The 16,442-nt window shown below is 50.7% G+C and overlaps 1 protein-coding gene across 6 annotated transcripts in view; it reads left to right on the top strand.

The window, feature by feature from the left end:
- The first annotated feature begins 612 nt into the window (after positions 1-612).
- Positions 613-16,442, top strand: part of RBPMS2 (RNA binding protein, mRNA processing factor 2) — a 56,768-nt gene continuing 40,938 nt past the window's right edge. For 2 of the 6 annotated variants that reach the window (XR_016439357.1, XR_016439356.1), the window contains exon 1: positions 622-1,163. Coding sequence is in view for 4 of the 6 variants with exons in the window: in XM_090029220.1 (XP_089885346.1) it covers positions 1,104-1,163 (60 nt within the window). In the remaining 2 variants the exon portion in view is untranslated. Of the gene's footprint in view, positions 1,164-16,442 lie in introns of all 6 variants that reach the window. The other 4 variants (XM_090029220.1, XM_090029223.1, XM_090029221.1 and 1 more) reach the window with 4 other exon arrangements.

Here is a 16,442-nt window from a genome sequence, read left to right as displayed (position 1 = left end):
GCTGGCCAAAGTGGAAGTCCAGCTCTCTCGGATGTGCCATGGAAAGAGGTGGACAGATGCAGGTGCTTCTTGGTAGAGCAGGGCCACAGAAACAGGGGTTCAGTCATGACCCCAACCCTGAGCAAATGCAACTGCTAAAATCCAGGCATTGGATCTGGGTTGTTTTTTTTGTTGGTTTTGTGTGTGGCAATGCTCTGCCGAGATGCTCACAACCCAGGGATCTTATCTGTGGTTGGAGTAAGAGCATTTACTGCTCCCTCTTTCCCGTGTCTGATGTAAAGGCAGAGCAGCAACTAGACCTTTACATGCAGGCGGCTGAGCCAAGCGAGGGCAGCAGGGGCAGCAGAGTATCCTGCATTTGATGAAGGGGCTGGGGGGAGGGTGCGGGTGCGGGTGCAGGTGCGGGTGCGGGTGCAGGTGCGAGCAGGTGAGGCTCTGCCCGGGGGCCGCGACCTCCGCCTCCCGAGCCGGCGCCGGCCCGCTCTTCCCCGGCCGGGCGGCGCGCGCATCCCACCAGCCCGGTGCTCGGCGCGCGGCGAAGGCCGCCTGGCCCTTTAAAAAAGTTCAGCGAAGTTTCCAAAGTTTTTTCGCGGAAAAAAAAAAGCGCGGGGGCGGGAGCGGGGGAGCAGCTGGCGGCTGGGATTGGCTGCGGGCTGCTCCGGGAGGCTGTGATGCAGGGCGAGGGGCCGGCCTGACCCCCCCGCCGCCCGGGGGCTGGGAAAGCTGCCGCTTTTCTTCTCCCCGCAAGTGCCGTTGATGAGCGGGTCGGGACGGCGCTGGGCTGCGCTCGGGCCCGGCAGCTGCGGCTGGTTGGCACCTTCCCCGCCCCCCCGGCCGCCTCCAGGTGACCCCGGCGCGCTTACAAATAGCCACGCGGCCGCCGCTCCCACCTGCACCGCGCACCGAGCTTCCCGCCCCGCACCGCGCACGCCACCCGCCCCGCACCGCCCCGCCCCGCGCACCAGGAGGGCAGGCAAGGACTGAGCGAGGAGGGAGAGGTCGGAAGAGGGGAGCGGAAAGAGCAGCCCCTCGTCCCGTGCGGGCTCTGCACACAGACGGTCCCGAGGAGCCGGGCGAGCCCGCTCTGCCCCGCCGCCCCCACCATGAGCAGCCTCAACAAGGAGGGCGAGCACAGCAGCAGTAGCACCAGCATCGAGGAGGAGGTAGGGGCTGGCCCTGGCCTCTTCCCGAGCAGCCGGGTTGGGTCCTGGGGGCTCGGGGGTCCCGGAGGAGGGGCAGAGCCCAGCGCTTGGCTGCGCTGGCGTTGGGGTGTGGGCTGCCCTGTGGCTCCCTGGCCCGTCTCCAGCTTGACTCGGGCTCCTCCCGCCACTGTTGTGGGGCGCTGGGGTGGGAGGTGTGAAGGATGGAGGCGCCCCCACATCTGCCTGCTGCGCAGAGGTGCCCTGGGATGCAGAAGCCCTGCAGGCGGCATGTCTGGGCTGGGGAGCTGGACCTGGAAGGGCCTAACTAAGAGGACAACAGGCAAGGAGGAAGAAAAGAAAAGAAAATCCTAAACTTTTTCTAAGCATCTCTTGTGCAGGCGGCTCACGGCGCAGAGCGAAGCTGCTCCAAGTTTTGTGGGACTTGTGCAGCGTGCCCAGCTCTCAGTGGGGGGATGAAATGTTTGTCTTCAGGCTTGGCACCACGGGTGGGCTTGTGGGTTCCTCTCCCCCCCCCCTTAATGCTAGCTTCTCTCTGGCTCACAGAGAAACTAGGGGAAAGCAGGCTGTCTTGGCAGGCAAGCAAACTCCTTGCTCAACTCTCAGGCCCAGCAGTCTCTCTGTTGCCTTCCTACGGGACAGAGTGACTACCTGCAGTAGTGAAAAGATGCTACTTGTATCTGTACTGCAGGGGACTCTCCCTGGGTGGCTGGCCAAGGGTCTACTGCACAGCCCCTCTTGAGAAGAAGGGTAAACACCTCTTCTCTCTACCTGGTCACCTGTGGTCTCCAGTGAGGGAAACGTGGGGGGAACTTTGAATGCCACCAAATTACCCCAGTCCCATCACCATCAGTGTGGGCTCTGAAGTGCCACCCTTAATGGGTGCCTGGTTTACCTGCCTTTGTCGTGCAAGGATTCTTGGCATGTGATGGGGCCAGTACAGTGCTTTGAATGTGGCATCCTGTTCACCTGGGAACATGCTGAGACTTTCCCAGCCCTGGTGGCTTTTCTTGTAGACCAGGCTGAGAGGTCTGGAAACATCTGACCTGTAATGTGGCTTTTCTCCCTCCCGCCCCACCCCACTGCCTTGACCCTGGTGAGGGGGAATCTGCTGGTCGGGTGTACGATGGTGCTAGTGCTCTGTTGATGGAGGTGGGGGGGCGGGTTTCGGGTGCCTACTCCTACTCCAGACTGGGTGCCAAAGCTCCCATGACTCAAAGGACCCCCTTGCCCCGCAGCCTTTCCAAGACCTGGAACTTGTGTGGATGTCCAGGCTGCCTCTGTTTGCTGAGATGTAAGCATGCATTTGGCTGTGTATATATCGGAGACTGTGAGCTTTACAGCAGCTCCTTTGGATGAGACAGTGCTGTATATGGGATGGAGGAAACATGGGAGGGATGTCCAAGTTTGCTGCTCTTCTTCCCTGATTCTCTTGGGTGGACTCTACCTAGTTCTGTGCCACACCAAGCAGTTGGTGACGGTGACTGTTCCAGTCCTGTGTGGGGGCAGAGAGGTTGAATTGAGGCATTGTTCCCCTGCATGTAACCTGTTCAGCACAGCTGGGTGGCTGCACTATTCCTGCTTCCTCGTAGCTATGTGCTGCGGGTGGTGGGAGAGCTCCTGCTGGCTGCCGTAGCGTCCACCTCTACCTGAATGTCAGTCTCTTCCTCTGGGAATTGCTGGTAATGGCTGTCCGTGCCCTCCTGAATTTTTGTCCCGTTCCAAGGAGTCTCTGAAGAAAGCAGGAAGATGGTGGTCTTCCATGTGCAGTCTGAACTGTTCTTTGCGCATCGCCATGGGAATGCGGCGAGACAGTGTTCTCCATCTTTCACACAAGATGCTTTTCTTCCCTCCCCCTCCTAGAGAGTCGTGTAGCAGGGCTGGTGCAGAATGGTGGCCATGTTCTTTTTCCACCCTGGGGCGTTGGGCAAATGATCCCTGCGTATAGGTAGTGTGTGCTGCTGTCTGGATCAGTATAATCCTCCGAGGTGCTCTGTTCAACGTAGAATTGCTTGGTGGGGGCTATGAGAAGTCACAATGCTGCTTGTAGAGCAGCTTGGATGTGTTAGTGGTGAGCGGAGTGAAATGGAGTCCAGCAGTCAATGATGGATGACACCTGCTCTTTCTTCTGAATTTTCTATTTCTAGGTAGAGAATCTTCTTTTCTGGCGACACCCTCTATAGCGCATGGCATACAAGAGATCTGATGGTGGGGGATCAGTGACACTGCACAGCACACATGCAGTGTCTAGTGAGCTGACTGAATTACGGGTTTCTTTCTTCCTGGGGGGCACTTCCTTTTATGCACACCCCTGTAGGTCAACAGAGAATAGGCACATCTGGTTAATGTTCTCCTGATGCAGGAAGAAGTGCTAATAGAAAATACCAGTCCAGGAGGAATGGTACCCAGCACCCTAATTTGACTACTCATTGGCCTGCAAAGCCCCACAGGAAAATCCATGATGCTCCAGCCCAGTGTGCCAGGTCACAGAACTGGCAAAACCTAATTCTGTTTTGGCAGCTGCTGCTGGGTGTACCCTGTAGCTTGCTAACAAGCATTGTAAAAAGTAATTTTTGCAAAACTGGACATCTTTTTAATGTCACTTCTCAGTGCTGCCTCTGCTGAGGGTTGTGTAGCTCTCAATCAGTGGAGTGGGCACTAGGAAGCCCAGTGTCCTTCAAATACCATTTGCACTGTGACAACATTCTTTTGCAGTGTGAGAAATCAGGGAAGTTTGGTTCATCCAAAAGTGACAATGGAGGCTAGAACAGGGCTGGCTGCTTTTGGAGAAGACTAGCATCTACAGTGGGCTCAAGCATGTGTCTCTGGGGAGGGATAGAGCTGGCAAGTGAGAATAAAACTGTTGCCCCTTCCATTTTGATTGGGTACAAGTGTGGCCAGTCTGCAGTTGTTAGTGTATAGGAAACTGCAGGGTAGGGTATAGCTGTACCATCAAAGACTCAAAGTAAACCAAAATGGCTTTGATCAATGGCCACAGTGTTTATAGTGGGTCTTTTCTGCTGTCCTTGTTTGGAGCAGTGTCATCAAGAGGTATTGATGGGTGGGTCATACCTGCTAAGCATTTCCTGTAATTCTACACAGAGGCATGGGGAGAAGAGGCATCTTGGGTGTAAAGGCTTATTCCAGGATGGAGCCCTGCCTTATGGAAAAAGGGCAGAACTGCAGCGGATGCAGGGTAGCCTCTCGAGCCAGGTGTGTGCCTTAGATTGCAGCCCTTCTACCAGGGTTTTGGTCTTTCTCTTCTGTACTGGTGTCTTTAAAAGGATCACCTTGGGTGACTTCCCTTCTCCCACTCCCCTCCCCCCCAGCCTTCCATTCCTTGGTTGTCATCTCTTTTCAATGCACGTGTGAGATTACACATACAGGAAATAAATGAATTGCAGAGTAATTTGTTTTGCTGCTGTCTTAATGGTGTTTCATGGAACACTCTGGGACGGAAATAAGTGACTTGAACTGGTGATGGTTTGTTGGGGGAACTTAAACTCTTTCAATGCAGGGTCACTCGGCTGCAAGTTCGGCAGCAAGGACAGGGCCTCTTCCTCCGTACCACATCTAATGCTTCTGCCTTCTATGCTGCCCTGTCCTGAAACAGCTTTGCTGTTCTTGATGTGCCCCTGATTTAGTGTCTTTCTAGACCTGCCTCTGCACTGGCCAGCTTGGTCTGCTCCTGTTGTTCTGAAAACTTTTTTAGCAAAACCCTAGTCCATGATCGCCCACTAGGTTCTAGCACTGCTGCCTCTAGTCATCTTCACTTTGCGGAATGATTTCCCTGTGCGCCTGCCCCCCCCGTGCGCCCCCGCCCCCCCCCCGCCTGCCCCTTGATCTCTTCCCAGATGCAGTGCTTTTAGTGGTTCCCAAACTTGGCCTCTCTGTCTGTCTAATCTCTAGGTCCCTAGCTCTCACAGCACTTCCTGATTAGTGAAATCTGCAAATGATAGGAATGTGCCTCTTGCTGCCGCCCCCCCAGTCACTAATAGAAATGTTAAATACTCGGGATGCAACATCAGCCCTGTTCTATTTCTCTAGACACCTTCTTCCTCTTCCCCCAGCAACCCAAAACTGATACATGACCACTTATCATTATCTTTTGTTTACAATTCTTAAACCAGTCGTCAATTCACATGACGGCCTATGTATGCAGGGTATTCTGAACGAACGTGGAGTGTGAGGGGGAGACTGCACCAAATGCTTTGCCCATGTGCAAATATTGTATCTACAGCCTTCCCTGGAAACCTTCATTTCAGTCTTGGTATATGAGCTGCTTTAGCCAGAAGTTTGCTTAACTGTGTGCATGTGCGTAGGCTCATGCTTCTTATTTATATTACAACAAGGATCTCTGTCCGAATGAACATCCCCACTGGTAAGTGTTGGACAAATGGAACCAAAACAGTCCCTCCCCTGTCACTGTCTTCCTTCCTCCCCCAACACTGCTCGGGATTCAGTAACTCCTTAAATGTCAGTCCAGTTCCCCCAGCAGTGCCTGCTAGCAGGTTCAGAGGCACCTGTGGAGGTACTTTTAAATGGGCAAATCCAAAAGATAAGGGCCACAGGGGCATGTGAGATCCAGGCTCAGGGGAGAAGTGATGAGTCTGCCTGCTCTGGCCTGCCCTGCCCCTGTCTGAGACACCTATTTCAAAAGTCTCTCACTAGAAGTGGAGCCCACTTCCCAAACTGGCTCTGCGTTTACTGGAAAAATGGTTGGGCTTAGCTGGGATGTTTTGCCTTGCCTCGGCTACTTCCCAGCCACGATGGAAAATGGGTTGTCAGAAGAATGACCCCAAATTCTAACTTCTCCCCAGCCATGGGGGGTGCGGATGGCTTTCAGTAGGCTTTACTCTGTTCACACCACATCTGAGGAGTACCTTATGCAACCGTGCTGGCCATCTCTTGTCCCTGGTAATCTGCCCTCTTGGGAGTCGGCTGCCTTTTTTGCTCTTCCTAAGAAGCCTTCTCTAAAAGTAGATTCAAATCTAATGACCCTGTACTGCTGCATCCTGACAGTGACCCTCCTCCTTACAATGCAGTGCTTGAGTAGCTAGCGGTTGTGGATAACGAGCTTGTCTTAATTACTTCCTTCCGAGCAGCACAGAATGGTGGTCCCATTGTATTTCTGGCTCTTGTCTACCTCCTCTGGGTTATAAAGGCATGACTTGGAGTATCTTTTTTTTATGTTTGGCTGTGCTGGCTTATCCAATAGATGCGTATCTACAATCTCAATTAAATGCAGTGGTATTGAGCGCACAGAAGCAATCATCTACAAATTTTTTTTCATGGTTTGCCTATGAGCATGCCCCTTTGGTTTCCAGGCTTTTTGCTTCCTTTCCCCCCAACAGTCTACCAAATACCACTGCCTGCACACAGTAGTGTTGCCAAATCTAAAGTGACCTCTCAGTTGTGTTAACCCAGTTACTAGTTTTACACATCCCTATGACTCTGACAGTACTCTTTCCTGATTCTCTTTTGTACTTCTATTGTCTGTAGATATTCTCAGGTATGTCACAATCATTAGATGTAAGGGGGCTCTAATTTCATGTGGCCCCCCAAGATGGGTCTTCTAGTAAAGCCTAGCCTTGGGAACAGTCTCTTCTAGCAAAAGCTACATCCTACTTGCTAGAAAAATCAGAAGTCCCATGCTTGGGTTCTTCCAAATAAAGGAAGCCTATTCTTTGCTTGCATGCATTTTAAACCAATTGAGAGTGGGAACATAAAGCTACTGTTTCCTCACACCTGTCCTAGTCCTGATCATGCAAGCACCATCTCTGCTGAAGCAAAATGCTCCTATCAGTCCTACTGCTGGAAGGTGTCCTAAGCAGTAGAGTACATTTTTACAACCCCCGCCCCCCGTACATCATCCTTCATCAACAGCTCTACAGGTTGGAGGTGCAAAGCCCCTTATTGTCAACTCAATGGGGAATACACTTGGATTCTAAGATGCTTATGTATTTGTTCCTAATCCCATGTCTAGGATTTTGTTGTCAATTTGGAGACCAACAAGCTAGGTCTGTCTAGTACTGGAAAGTACTAGATGCCTCTGAGGAAGGTGCAGGAATAACTTGCAAAGGAGTTATTCTATTATAGGGATATCTTTTTCCCTAACTTACATCAGCCAGGGGGTGGGTCACCCTAAAGCAGGAAAGTTTAGATCATCAAAGATACTGGTGTCCTACCTCATGGCTGTTCTTAGTCACTTCTTGACAAGGAGTTTGTCTCTGCATCTTTGTGACCAACTGTGAGGCAACCTCCCACTGCTATAAACCACCGGGAACTTCTGGCCTACTTTTTGCTCTGTTCTAGCCAGTTAGTTGTTTTAATCTTAAATTTCTTTGTGGGTTAACAGTATATGCTTAACAGTTTGGAGTTTCTTATAGTTGCATTGGATTAATCTACATTGAATGAATGCTCATGCGAGAGCTAAAATCTAAAGTGCTCTCCCTCAAAGATGGTAATGCCTGGTTTGGCCTAAGGCTGTCTGTAATCAGAAACTACACACCAATGGTCACTCTTGCCTTGCAGATATTATGGAAACCAATCTCCTTGCTAAGTAAAAAACAATTGTATGCTGTGCTATAAAGGATCTCCAGCAAATTGTTGTTCATGGAAGAATTGAATTTTGGCTTTATTAAGGATGGAGGTTTTTAGCTGGGCAAAGTTTGGTGACCTAGCATAGCATTGTGCACCTCCTTTTCCCCCTTCTTGCCCCTGCAAACAGGCTGGAATGCAACTTTAGTGCACTGAAAAGGCACAGGGATGCTGCTTGTGGGGAAACAGGTTTTGATACTGGCTTGAGGGGAAGGGCATGTGGGATCTTAAAGTAGAAACTATTTCTCATTCCACTCAACTGGGGAGTGAAGTTCCTTCACCGGGATGGGACTTGAGATGTAGTAATTTGGGAATCTAATAGGCTATCTGGAAAGCATCTTGGATCCTCTCTGACTCTGATTTAAGTCAACATGGCTTCCACCAGAAAGGTGGTATGATAACCAGAGACAGTTGACTTGTTCTGTGCTTGGATGGGAGACTTCAATGAAAAAATCCAAGCTGCTGCGGGAAGGGATAGATAGGCAGCGCCTGCAGTAAAAGTGCTAACTAATTACTAGGTCCTACCTTGCCAAGGAGTTACTGCATATTTTTGGTAAGAAGGCCTACCTACTTAGGAGGCATAGTCTTGGTTAATAAATTAACAACTCCAGTCTAGTTAACTTTGTAGCTTGGCGAACCTAGATGCAGTGATCTTGACTTTTTTTGGATCCAAACTTGGATTGTGGGGTTGGTGCAGTCATCCCTATCTATGGGACAGGGCATGCCAGTGGCTGATGTAAAGCCTCTGAATGGCTTGGAATTCTGCAAATCGTTGTATGACAATGGCCATAAATGCCTGCCTCTGTGAAGATGATAGTAATGCCAGATAGAGCCACTGCCCGCAAAGGTGCTTCATAAGGGCTGATGTGGGGCAGTTCTGGCTTCCATACCAGGAAGGAGATGCCCATGCCTTGATACCCTCCTGCAGGGAGGGTGTTTTGAGCTGTTGGAGCTCTCTTGGAGAAGACTGCGTGACATGCTGCAGAACTGGAAAAACTAGGAGGTGAACAGAATGCAAGGACTAGGCAGCAGTGACCAGGTACATGTGCAGCAAAGACAGAAGACTGGGTATGCAGTCTTCCCCAGGAATTGGCCCCTGGGGCTGCTAGATGCTACTGTAATCTACCTATTGGTGTGGAGAGCTGCTCCCCAGGTCCAAAGCTGTTCCTGGCTTTACAAATCAGTCAGGGAGGGATGGGGTCGAAGTTTGTCTTTAATTTAACATTGGGCTGTTCTGAATCTTTCTCTTGGAACAACTGCTCTAGGTCTTGAAGGATAGAAAACCACCCACGTTGGAGTAGGCTTAGTTTTTAACTTGGTTATTAACTGCCTGATGGCCCTTTCCACAGGGAGTCCAGTCCAAGGTCTGTGTTCAGATTACTAGCGTCTGGCCTCACTCCATGAGAGTGACTAGTTCCCTTCTTCCTTCCCCCTTGGATATTGCTATGGAATCCATAGCAATATGTTCCTTCACATCCTCCAGACTGCCCTTGAAGGCAGTTATATGGACTGATCTGGGAGCTGACGAGCATGTTTCTGACCAAAGGATGGAATATAAGAAGCTGTTTTGCTAGCTGGTGGGAATGGCCTGAACTGCCCTGCAACCCTAGCTACCAGGCTTCTGTGAGCTGGTTTTTTTTATGCCTCAATGGGGACAATACTGAGATGAGAGGGTGGACTCCCTCAGGCCAAGTAGAAGGTCCATGCTCAGATACTGCCTGAGCATAATGAAAGATGGGGGAACTGCATGCAACTGGCCAGTAATTCTAGACCTCGACTGGCTGCTTGGAGTGACCACAGAGGCCAGTGCTGCTGGAACGCCAATCTCTTGTTCAGCTGTATGGTCTCCAAATGGCCTGAATGCTCTGTGTAGTTCTTGGACACACCAATTGTAGCTCTCCCTGTGGTCGTCTATGAGGCAGAAGGCATGTGGCGCACAAGTTTCTGGATGAGATCTTGTCTGGATGCTGTTTTGAGTCCCTGGTGACTGTATATGGGGAGAATGTGGCAGCACAGCCTAATGCCTAACATCTGGGGCATGCCTTGTCCTTGCCAGACTCCAAGACCTCTAGATTGATTTAGAGAAAGAGGACAATTGCAGGAGGGCCCACAAGGCTCCCAAGTATGGATGTAGGCTCAGGAGGCACAAGGAACCCTTTTTGCCACTTTCTTCAGGCAGACCTGGAACTTTCTGCAGTAAGGAGGGTGGTGGGAGTGGTGGGTTTTCCCCACTTGATGGAGCTAGTAGGGACACGCGTCATCCAACCCTTGCACAGTTGTGCTTGCCTTTGGGCTTACTGCAGGTCCTCCCTGCCCCTGGCCTGTCTTCCTGAGCTGCTGCCCTGCATATGCTTTGTTCTATCCCTCTTTCATGTTTGCATGGTCTCCTGTGCCAAGACATGGGTTGGGCAGAGTTTTGGGTCTGCCCTGGTGTTTGAGGAGGATGTAGGGCCTGAATTCTCAACTAGGTTGATGGCTCTCTTGTACTGCTTCTGGCAATGGACTCCTTCCTTGCACTGGATCAGAACTAATGACATATTTAAAAGCTGGGACTCCTTTTGGCTGAGGGAAGGGACCCCACTCGGGGCCTGGGGTTGTGCTCAGGAGAGATACTTTACCACTGCTGTACCACATCAGTGTTGTATCAGAAGTCTAGGCCTGCACCTGGTATCTGAAATCCATGACTGACTACAGTGTCTTGCTGCTAGCGAAAGGGTGAAGCTACCCCTGGATGCTGACAGCCTTTGTCTACAGAGTATGTTGGGCAGGAACTTCCTCCAGAGCCCCAGGCGCATCTCCTTGGTCCTTCTGGTCCTGGCCTCTTCTGCCACCTGGAGCAACCAGCCATATACTGTGGAGAGATGAAGACCTGGATGCAGCCATCTGGAGCCACCAACCTCCTTGTCTCAGTGATCCTGGGCCCATGGCCTTGAGCAATTTGAAGGGCGGAGCTCTTCTGATGTGAAGCTCTGATTCTCCTGCAGAGAATGCTACAGGAGTGAAGTATCCCTTCCCCTGCCTGGGCCCCTGGTGCATGGGATGTATGCTACACTCAAGTCCTCCTGTCAGGAGGTTTCTGAAAGTTTTTTCCTTATGGGTTGCACTCTAGGCTGAGGCTGGGTGTGAGCAGCCTTCAGGGTGTTGGCTTCTAGACTCTTGCTGCTCCACATACCCATCTGGTCTGGGAGTCCTTGCACTGTTGCTCAAAATATCAACAGGGAGTGTCGTGATGCATCTGTCCCTTGTCCACTTCACTATGGTAGTCCCATGAGTGGGCTCTTGCTGTAAGCCTCAGTCAGGCTTTCCTTGAACTCGGATATCTGAGGCTGTAGTGTATGCTTCAGGGAGTAACCTGTTTCTTGCTGTAGCTGTGAATGGAGTTGGGCTAATAACAGAGCAGTAGAAGCTCCCTGGTGCAGAGCTGAGCACAGTTCTCCAGCCTAGCAGGGCTTCCTTGGGTTGGGCCAATGGTACTAATCTCATGCAGCATTTTGTGGGACTTAGCCTGCTGTACCAGACTTATCTCCATCCATGTGCTTCCTGCCCTGTTGCACGGAAACAAGCATCTGTCTCCCTTTCCTGGTGAGCTGAGTGCTGTCTTCCTGCCCTGACCACAGCAGCTGGGCTAGAACCCAGTTTTAGTACAGCTCCCTGTAGCCAGATGTGCGGGGATAAAACTCTCCTGCATCCCCTTCAGCCATTTCTGAGCTTAACTTTTCAATTAAAAAAATGGAGGGAATCCTTGTTGCTCTGCTTTGTAGCCAGCACAGCTCTACTAATGGCTGCCACTAAACTGACACTGCATGGCTCCATCCCTGTCCATTGTTCCCCTCATATTGGACAGGACTGCGTTTTGCTTTGGCAGGGGCCTAAGCACTGGTGTGCTGCATAGGGAAGCTTGGCATAGGCTCCTTCAGTCTCCTCCATCTTCTAAAAGTCATTCTTGTCCATGACTTGTTTAAAATTACTTTCATGCCTGGTTGGGCAAAGAGGATTGACTGTTGCAAGTCCATAAAGGCATGAGAACATGGGGCTGAGAGCATCTGACTCTCCGTGCACCAGTGGGGAGGGCAGGTTGCTGCACCACAGCTGAAGTGTACAGTCATGGGGGGGCGGGGGTTAGATGGGAGAAATTCTCACTTCATTCTCGGATACAGGTGTCCCACTCCCTCTCCACCCTCCATGTGCTACTTGTTAGAAGTTCTTCTATGTGTGCCTCTGATTTGATAGAAGTAGCCATGTTGCTTGAAGTCCAGCCATATAGACCGTCACTGATGGGTATGCAAAAACAGTGGTTGGTCACCCCTAAAAAGTAGCAGCAAATGCATCTCTGCCAGTGCATGAAGATTCTTCCCTTCCCCAACTAGTATAGTAATATCTCTAGTTATCAGATGGCTCAGTCTTCTGCAGGAACTGATTTGTTGTGGACCAGGGGTGGGCAATTATCTTAGGTGGAGGGCTGTTTGCTGAAGCCGTCTTTTTGGCAAGCCATCAGGGCCTGCATGACAGGCAGCCAGGGAAGACTAAAGTTAGTTTTTAGGGGCCCCACCAGCCGGATAGAATGGCCTGGCGGGCTGCTTCCAGCCCACGGGTTGCATCCCCCCTCGATGTGGACAGACTGCTCTGAAAGAGCTTTGACTCGGAAAGCAAATTCAGACCCTTGTCTGGGACTCTGGAGAGGAGGGGTGGGAGGCGGGCTGGGGAGAACAGCAACTTCATGAGAGCACTCCGACTGCACTGCTGGGCTAGACACTAGGAATGTCTGCCCTCGCCCCCCAGAAATGCAGCCGTCTAGCTGGCTATCGCATTTTGTCTTGAGCAGCTTCTGAAATATGGCTGTCGCATGCAGTGAAACCATTGGGGAAGCAGTCTCAGTAGCATGTGTCCAGGCTGGAATATAGCTGAGTGGCAGGATGCTCTTGGGTGCTTTTGGAAGTTAAATGACCAGCAGAGTTGGCTCACGGCCACCAAGACGGGGTCCTGTCTATACTGACTACATCCTTTCTCCTGTAGAGAAGGCCATTTTCCTGTTTCTGAACCCAGTGGAGGCCTCTTTCTGTGATACCAAGCTGGCTAGGCATGGATGCTGCTCTGCTTGCCATTCTGTATTCAAAGATCCTTCAGTCTTGCCTTGAAGGCTCAGTCTCGGGATGAAAAAAGCAGGTTGCTGCATTTAGTCCTTGGTCTAGGACTTGCAGAGTAGCCAGTGCAGTGGTCTTGTGATGCAGTGTCCCCCAGGAATCGGTGTACCTTCCCTGTCCTGGTCCACTGAAGAGAACATGGCTTCTGTTGCTACTGCTGCAAGCTGGAGGCCAAGTGCCTGGAGGGTCCGAACACTTGGTCTTCTGAATAGTGACCTTGGGGGTCTGTCTTTGTGGTTAGGCAGGGACTGGGCTATTTTGCTGAGGAAGAGCACTGCAGTGCACTAGCATTGCTGCAACTCAAATGACCTGCCCTGAAACCTTCTTGTACCTTTTTCTGTGCTTTCCATTAGTGGGAGGACAACTTACAGGCCCTTCTTTGAGCTGAGATCATTTGGGAAATATCAATTCCCTTTCAAAGCCTTTAAAAGGGGAATACATCAGACCAGGGCTTAATGTCAGTGACAGCCTCTTCTATTAAATACAGCTTCACTTTCCATGCAGAATTTGGCCCTTCTAACATGGTGCCTAGTGGCAGGAACTTTAAGCCTCGGAGAGTACATCTTGAGCTGACAGATGAGTCTGCCAGCTAATGTAATATTTTCTAATCTTCGTGGTTAAAGTTCTAAATGTTTCTCTTCCTGCAGTCCTGTTTTGCAAGCTCCATGTTCCTTGCATTACTCGGGAGTGCCTTATAAGTCCCGGCTCCTACAGCCGACTGCATCACAACATTCCATCAGACTGTCGTCAAGTGGCCCCAGCTGCATCTCGTCCAGAGCTCCAGGCTCCGAGCTGACGCACAGTGCTGCAAACCGGCCATGGGGGCCACGGCTGTAGTCCCCTGTGAATCGGGTGTCCCAGCTGCATGGGAGCACTGCCTGCCTTCTAATGCATGAGGGGGCTGCCCTGTCCTGCAGGTGGAGTACACGGTGCGTCTCGTCCAAAAGTGGCTGCACAGCTATGTTTATAGCAGATTGTTATCACTTTTTTGGAGGCGGTTTTCCAAGAAAACCTCTCCAATGCTGCAGCACATCTCTGGCAAAGCAGGAGCCTTGGTGTCTGTAGCGATAGTGCACGCATTGCAGAGGCTGAAGCCATGTCACGCATGACAGGAAGAGCCTGGGGGGGTGGTGGTGGTGGGGGAACTTTTAATGTCTGTGGGTTCAGTTTGTCTGAGCTAAGAGACCACCTGCTTGTAGAGGAGAGCTTCACTTGGCTAAAGTTGGTCCATGTTCCATGGGACACATCTGAGCCCTAGCTTTAAGAGCTGGATCAGCATTTTCTGTGGATAGCTGACATGCCAGCCACCTGTGCTAAGGTTTTGGAGAGTACCTTTCCCCTTAAGGGGAGTGGCCCTTAAAACTTGAGGTTTGCTTAAAGCCTTTTTTAAAAAAACCTAGCTTTTCCCTTTTAAAAATTATGCTTGAGAAATGCCTGACAGGCTGTTTATACTGGCACTGCTTGGGGTGGATATAGCCATGATGCAGGGCTTTTCTTCCCAGGCTAGTCCACTGCTCTTGGTTACGTTGGGCAGGGCTAGCCTTCCATATCTATTGCTCACTAGCTGTTTAAGGTGGTAGTAGAGGCAGACCTGGGCAAGAATCAAAGTGACTCTTTGGTTCTCAAGAGGAATCTCTGGACAGAAGGGAGTACGGACACCTCTGGTTAGTATCATACTTGTCCTTGTTGAATCTCATGAGACTGCTTTTGGTCCAGTCTTCCAATTTGTCAAGTGCAGAGTCCTGTACTTGGGACAGAACACCCCCATGCACCAGTACAGGCTGGGGGCTGACTGGCTGGACAGCAGCTCTGTAGAAAAGGACCTGGGATTAAAGTGAGCAGTAAGCTGAATATGAGCCAGCAATGTGCCCTTGTTGCCAAGAAAGCTAACTTCATACTGGACTACATTGGTAGATGTGTTGCCAGTAGGTCAAGGGAAGAGATTATTCCCTTTTTAAGCACTGGTGAGGCCACATCTGGAATACTGTATTCAGTTTTGGGCCCCCCACTATAGAAAGGATGTGGACGAACTGGAGAGTCCAGTGGAGGGCAACAAAAATGGTGATGAGTCTGGGGGATATGACTGTGAGAGAACTGGGCTTATTGGGTCTAGAGAAGAGAAGACTGAGGAGAATTAATAGCAGCCTTCAACTACCTGAAGTGGGGTTTGAATGAGGATGGAGCTAGACTGTTTTTCAGTGGTGGCAGATGACAGAAGAAGGAACATCTTCCCTGCAGCAAGGGAAGTTTAGGTTAGATATTGGGAGGAGTTTTCTCACTAGGAGGGTAGTAAAACACTGGAACAAGTCCCCCAGAGGTGGTGGAAGCTCTATCTTTGAAGGCTTTCAAAACCCAGCTAGGCAAAGCTTTGGCTGGAATAATCTAGTTGAGGATGATCCTGCTTTAAGTAGGGGGTTGGATTTAGATGACCTCCTGAAGTCCCTTCCAACCCTCATTTTCTATGATCTTGTCCAATCTTTTTGCTGCTAGGTCAGACTGGTCTGGTCTGGTGTTCTGGTCTGGCCTGAACTTTAAGCACCCATAAAGAGTGGGAAGTGACTTGGAAAAACAAAACAATGCACCAGCAAAAAGATGATAAATCTGCTCCCATCATTAGGGGCCCCTGGGCTATTGCCACTGACAAGTGACAGAACTTTGTCATGTGCTGGTAACCCCAAAACTCTGGGACTGGTAGGTGGCTTAGGTGTGAAAGTCTTCCCCAACCTGCCCCCTGAAAAAAAGTTGTCCTCCCCTGCCTCTTGGTCTAACTCTTGTCAGTGAAATTTTTCAGGTGCCTGAAATTCTGAGATTCCTACTGCCCCCAACCATCTATGCCAGCAGTTCCCAACCTTGGGTCATGACCCAAATGAGGGTTGTGGGGGCAATGCCAGCAGTGCCACACAAAGGACAAGCTGTGCCACGTGCCGGGAACTCCTCTTTCCCCCAGGCTGCTACCGCTGCACTCTGCTCCCAGCAGCAGATCACGGCAAAAAAAGGTTGGGAGCTGCTGATCTATGCGCCAAGTGGCTCGGCATTCTCTTGTCTAGAACAGGCTGCATGTGGATAACTACTGTGTCCTGAACGGCTTCAGTTGGTGCACTTTGAGTGTGCTTACGGAGTTGGGCACGGCACAAAAGACTGTCTGAAGTGTGTATTCATTCTTTCTTATTTGTGTGGTGAGAAGCGCTAGTGGAGTTGGTGTGTTTTTTAACTTGTTTTCCTCCTTCCTCTGCTTATGCTAATACAAAATTGTTTTTCCATCTCCAAGATGATGGGGCAGAGAGGGTTGCCAGCCTGGCTATGCCAGGCAGGGTGAGGACCTTCCACCCCCATCTGACTTCTTGTGGGAACTGGAACAGTGTTAAGGTTGACTTCTCCAAACTGGGATGGTGAGATGCCTGCATCCACTTAGCTTTTTGGGCTGTGAATCTTGTTCTGGAGTTGAGCATCACTTTTTCTTGTTTAAAGAAAAATGGTGTGTCTGCTTCTCCAATGCTCAGAAAGGGAGTAATGCTTCTTTTCCACCATAATTTGGGGTGGG

The sequence above is a fragment of the Crocodylus siamensis genome, chromosome 15 (genome assembly GCF_052110815.1).
Source record: "Crocodylus siamensis isolate JL-2025a chromosome 15, ASM5211081v1, whole genome shotgun sequence".
Lineage (NCBI taxonomy): Eukaryota > Metazoa > Chordata > Crocodylia > Crocodylidae > Crocodylus > Crocodylus siamensis.
Note: the sequence above shows the minus strand (reverse complement) of the source record. Positions and strands in the feature narration are given on the sequence as shown.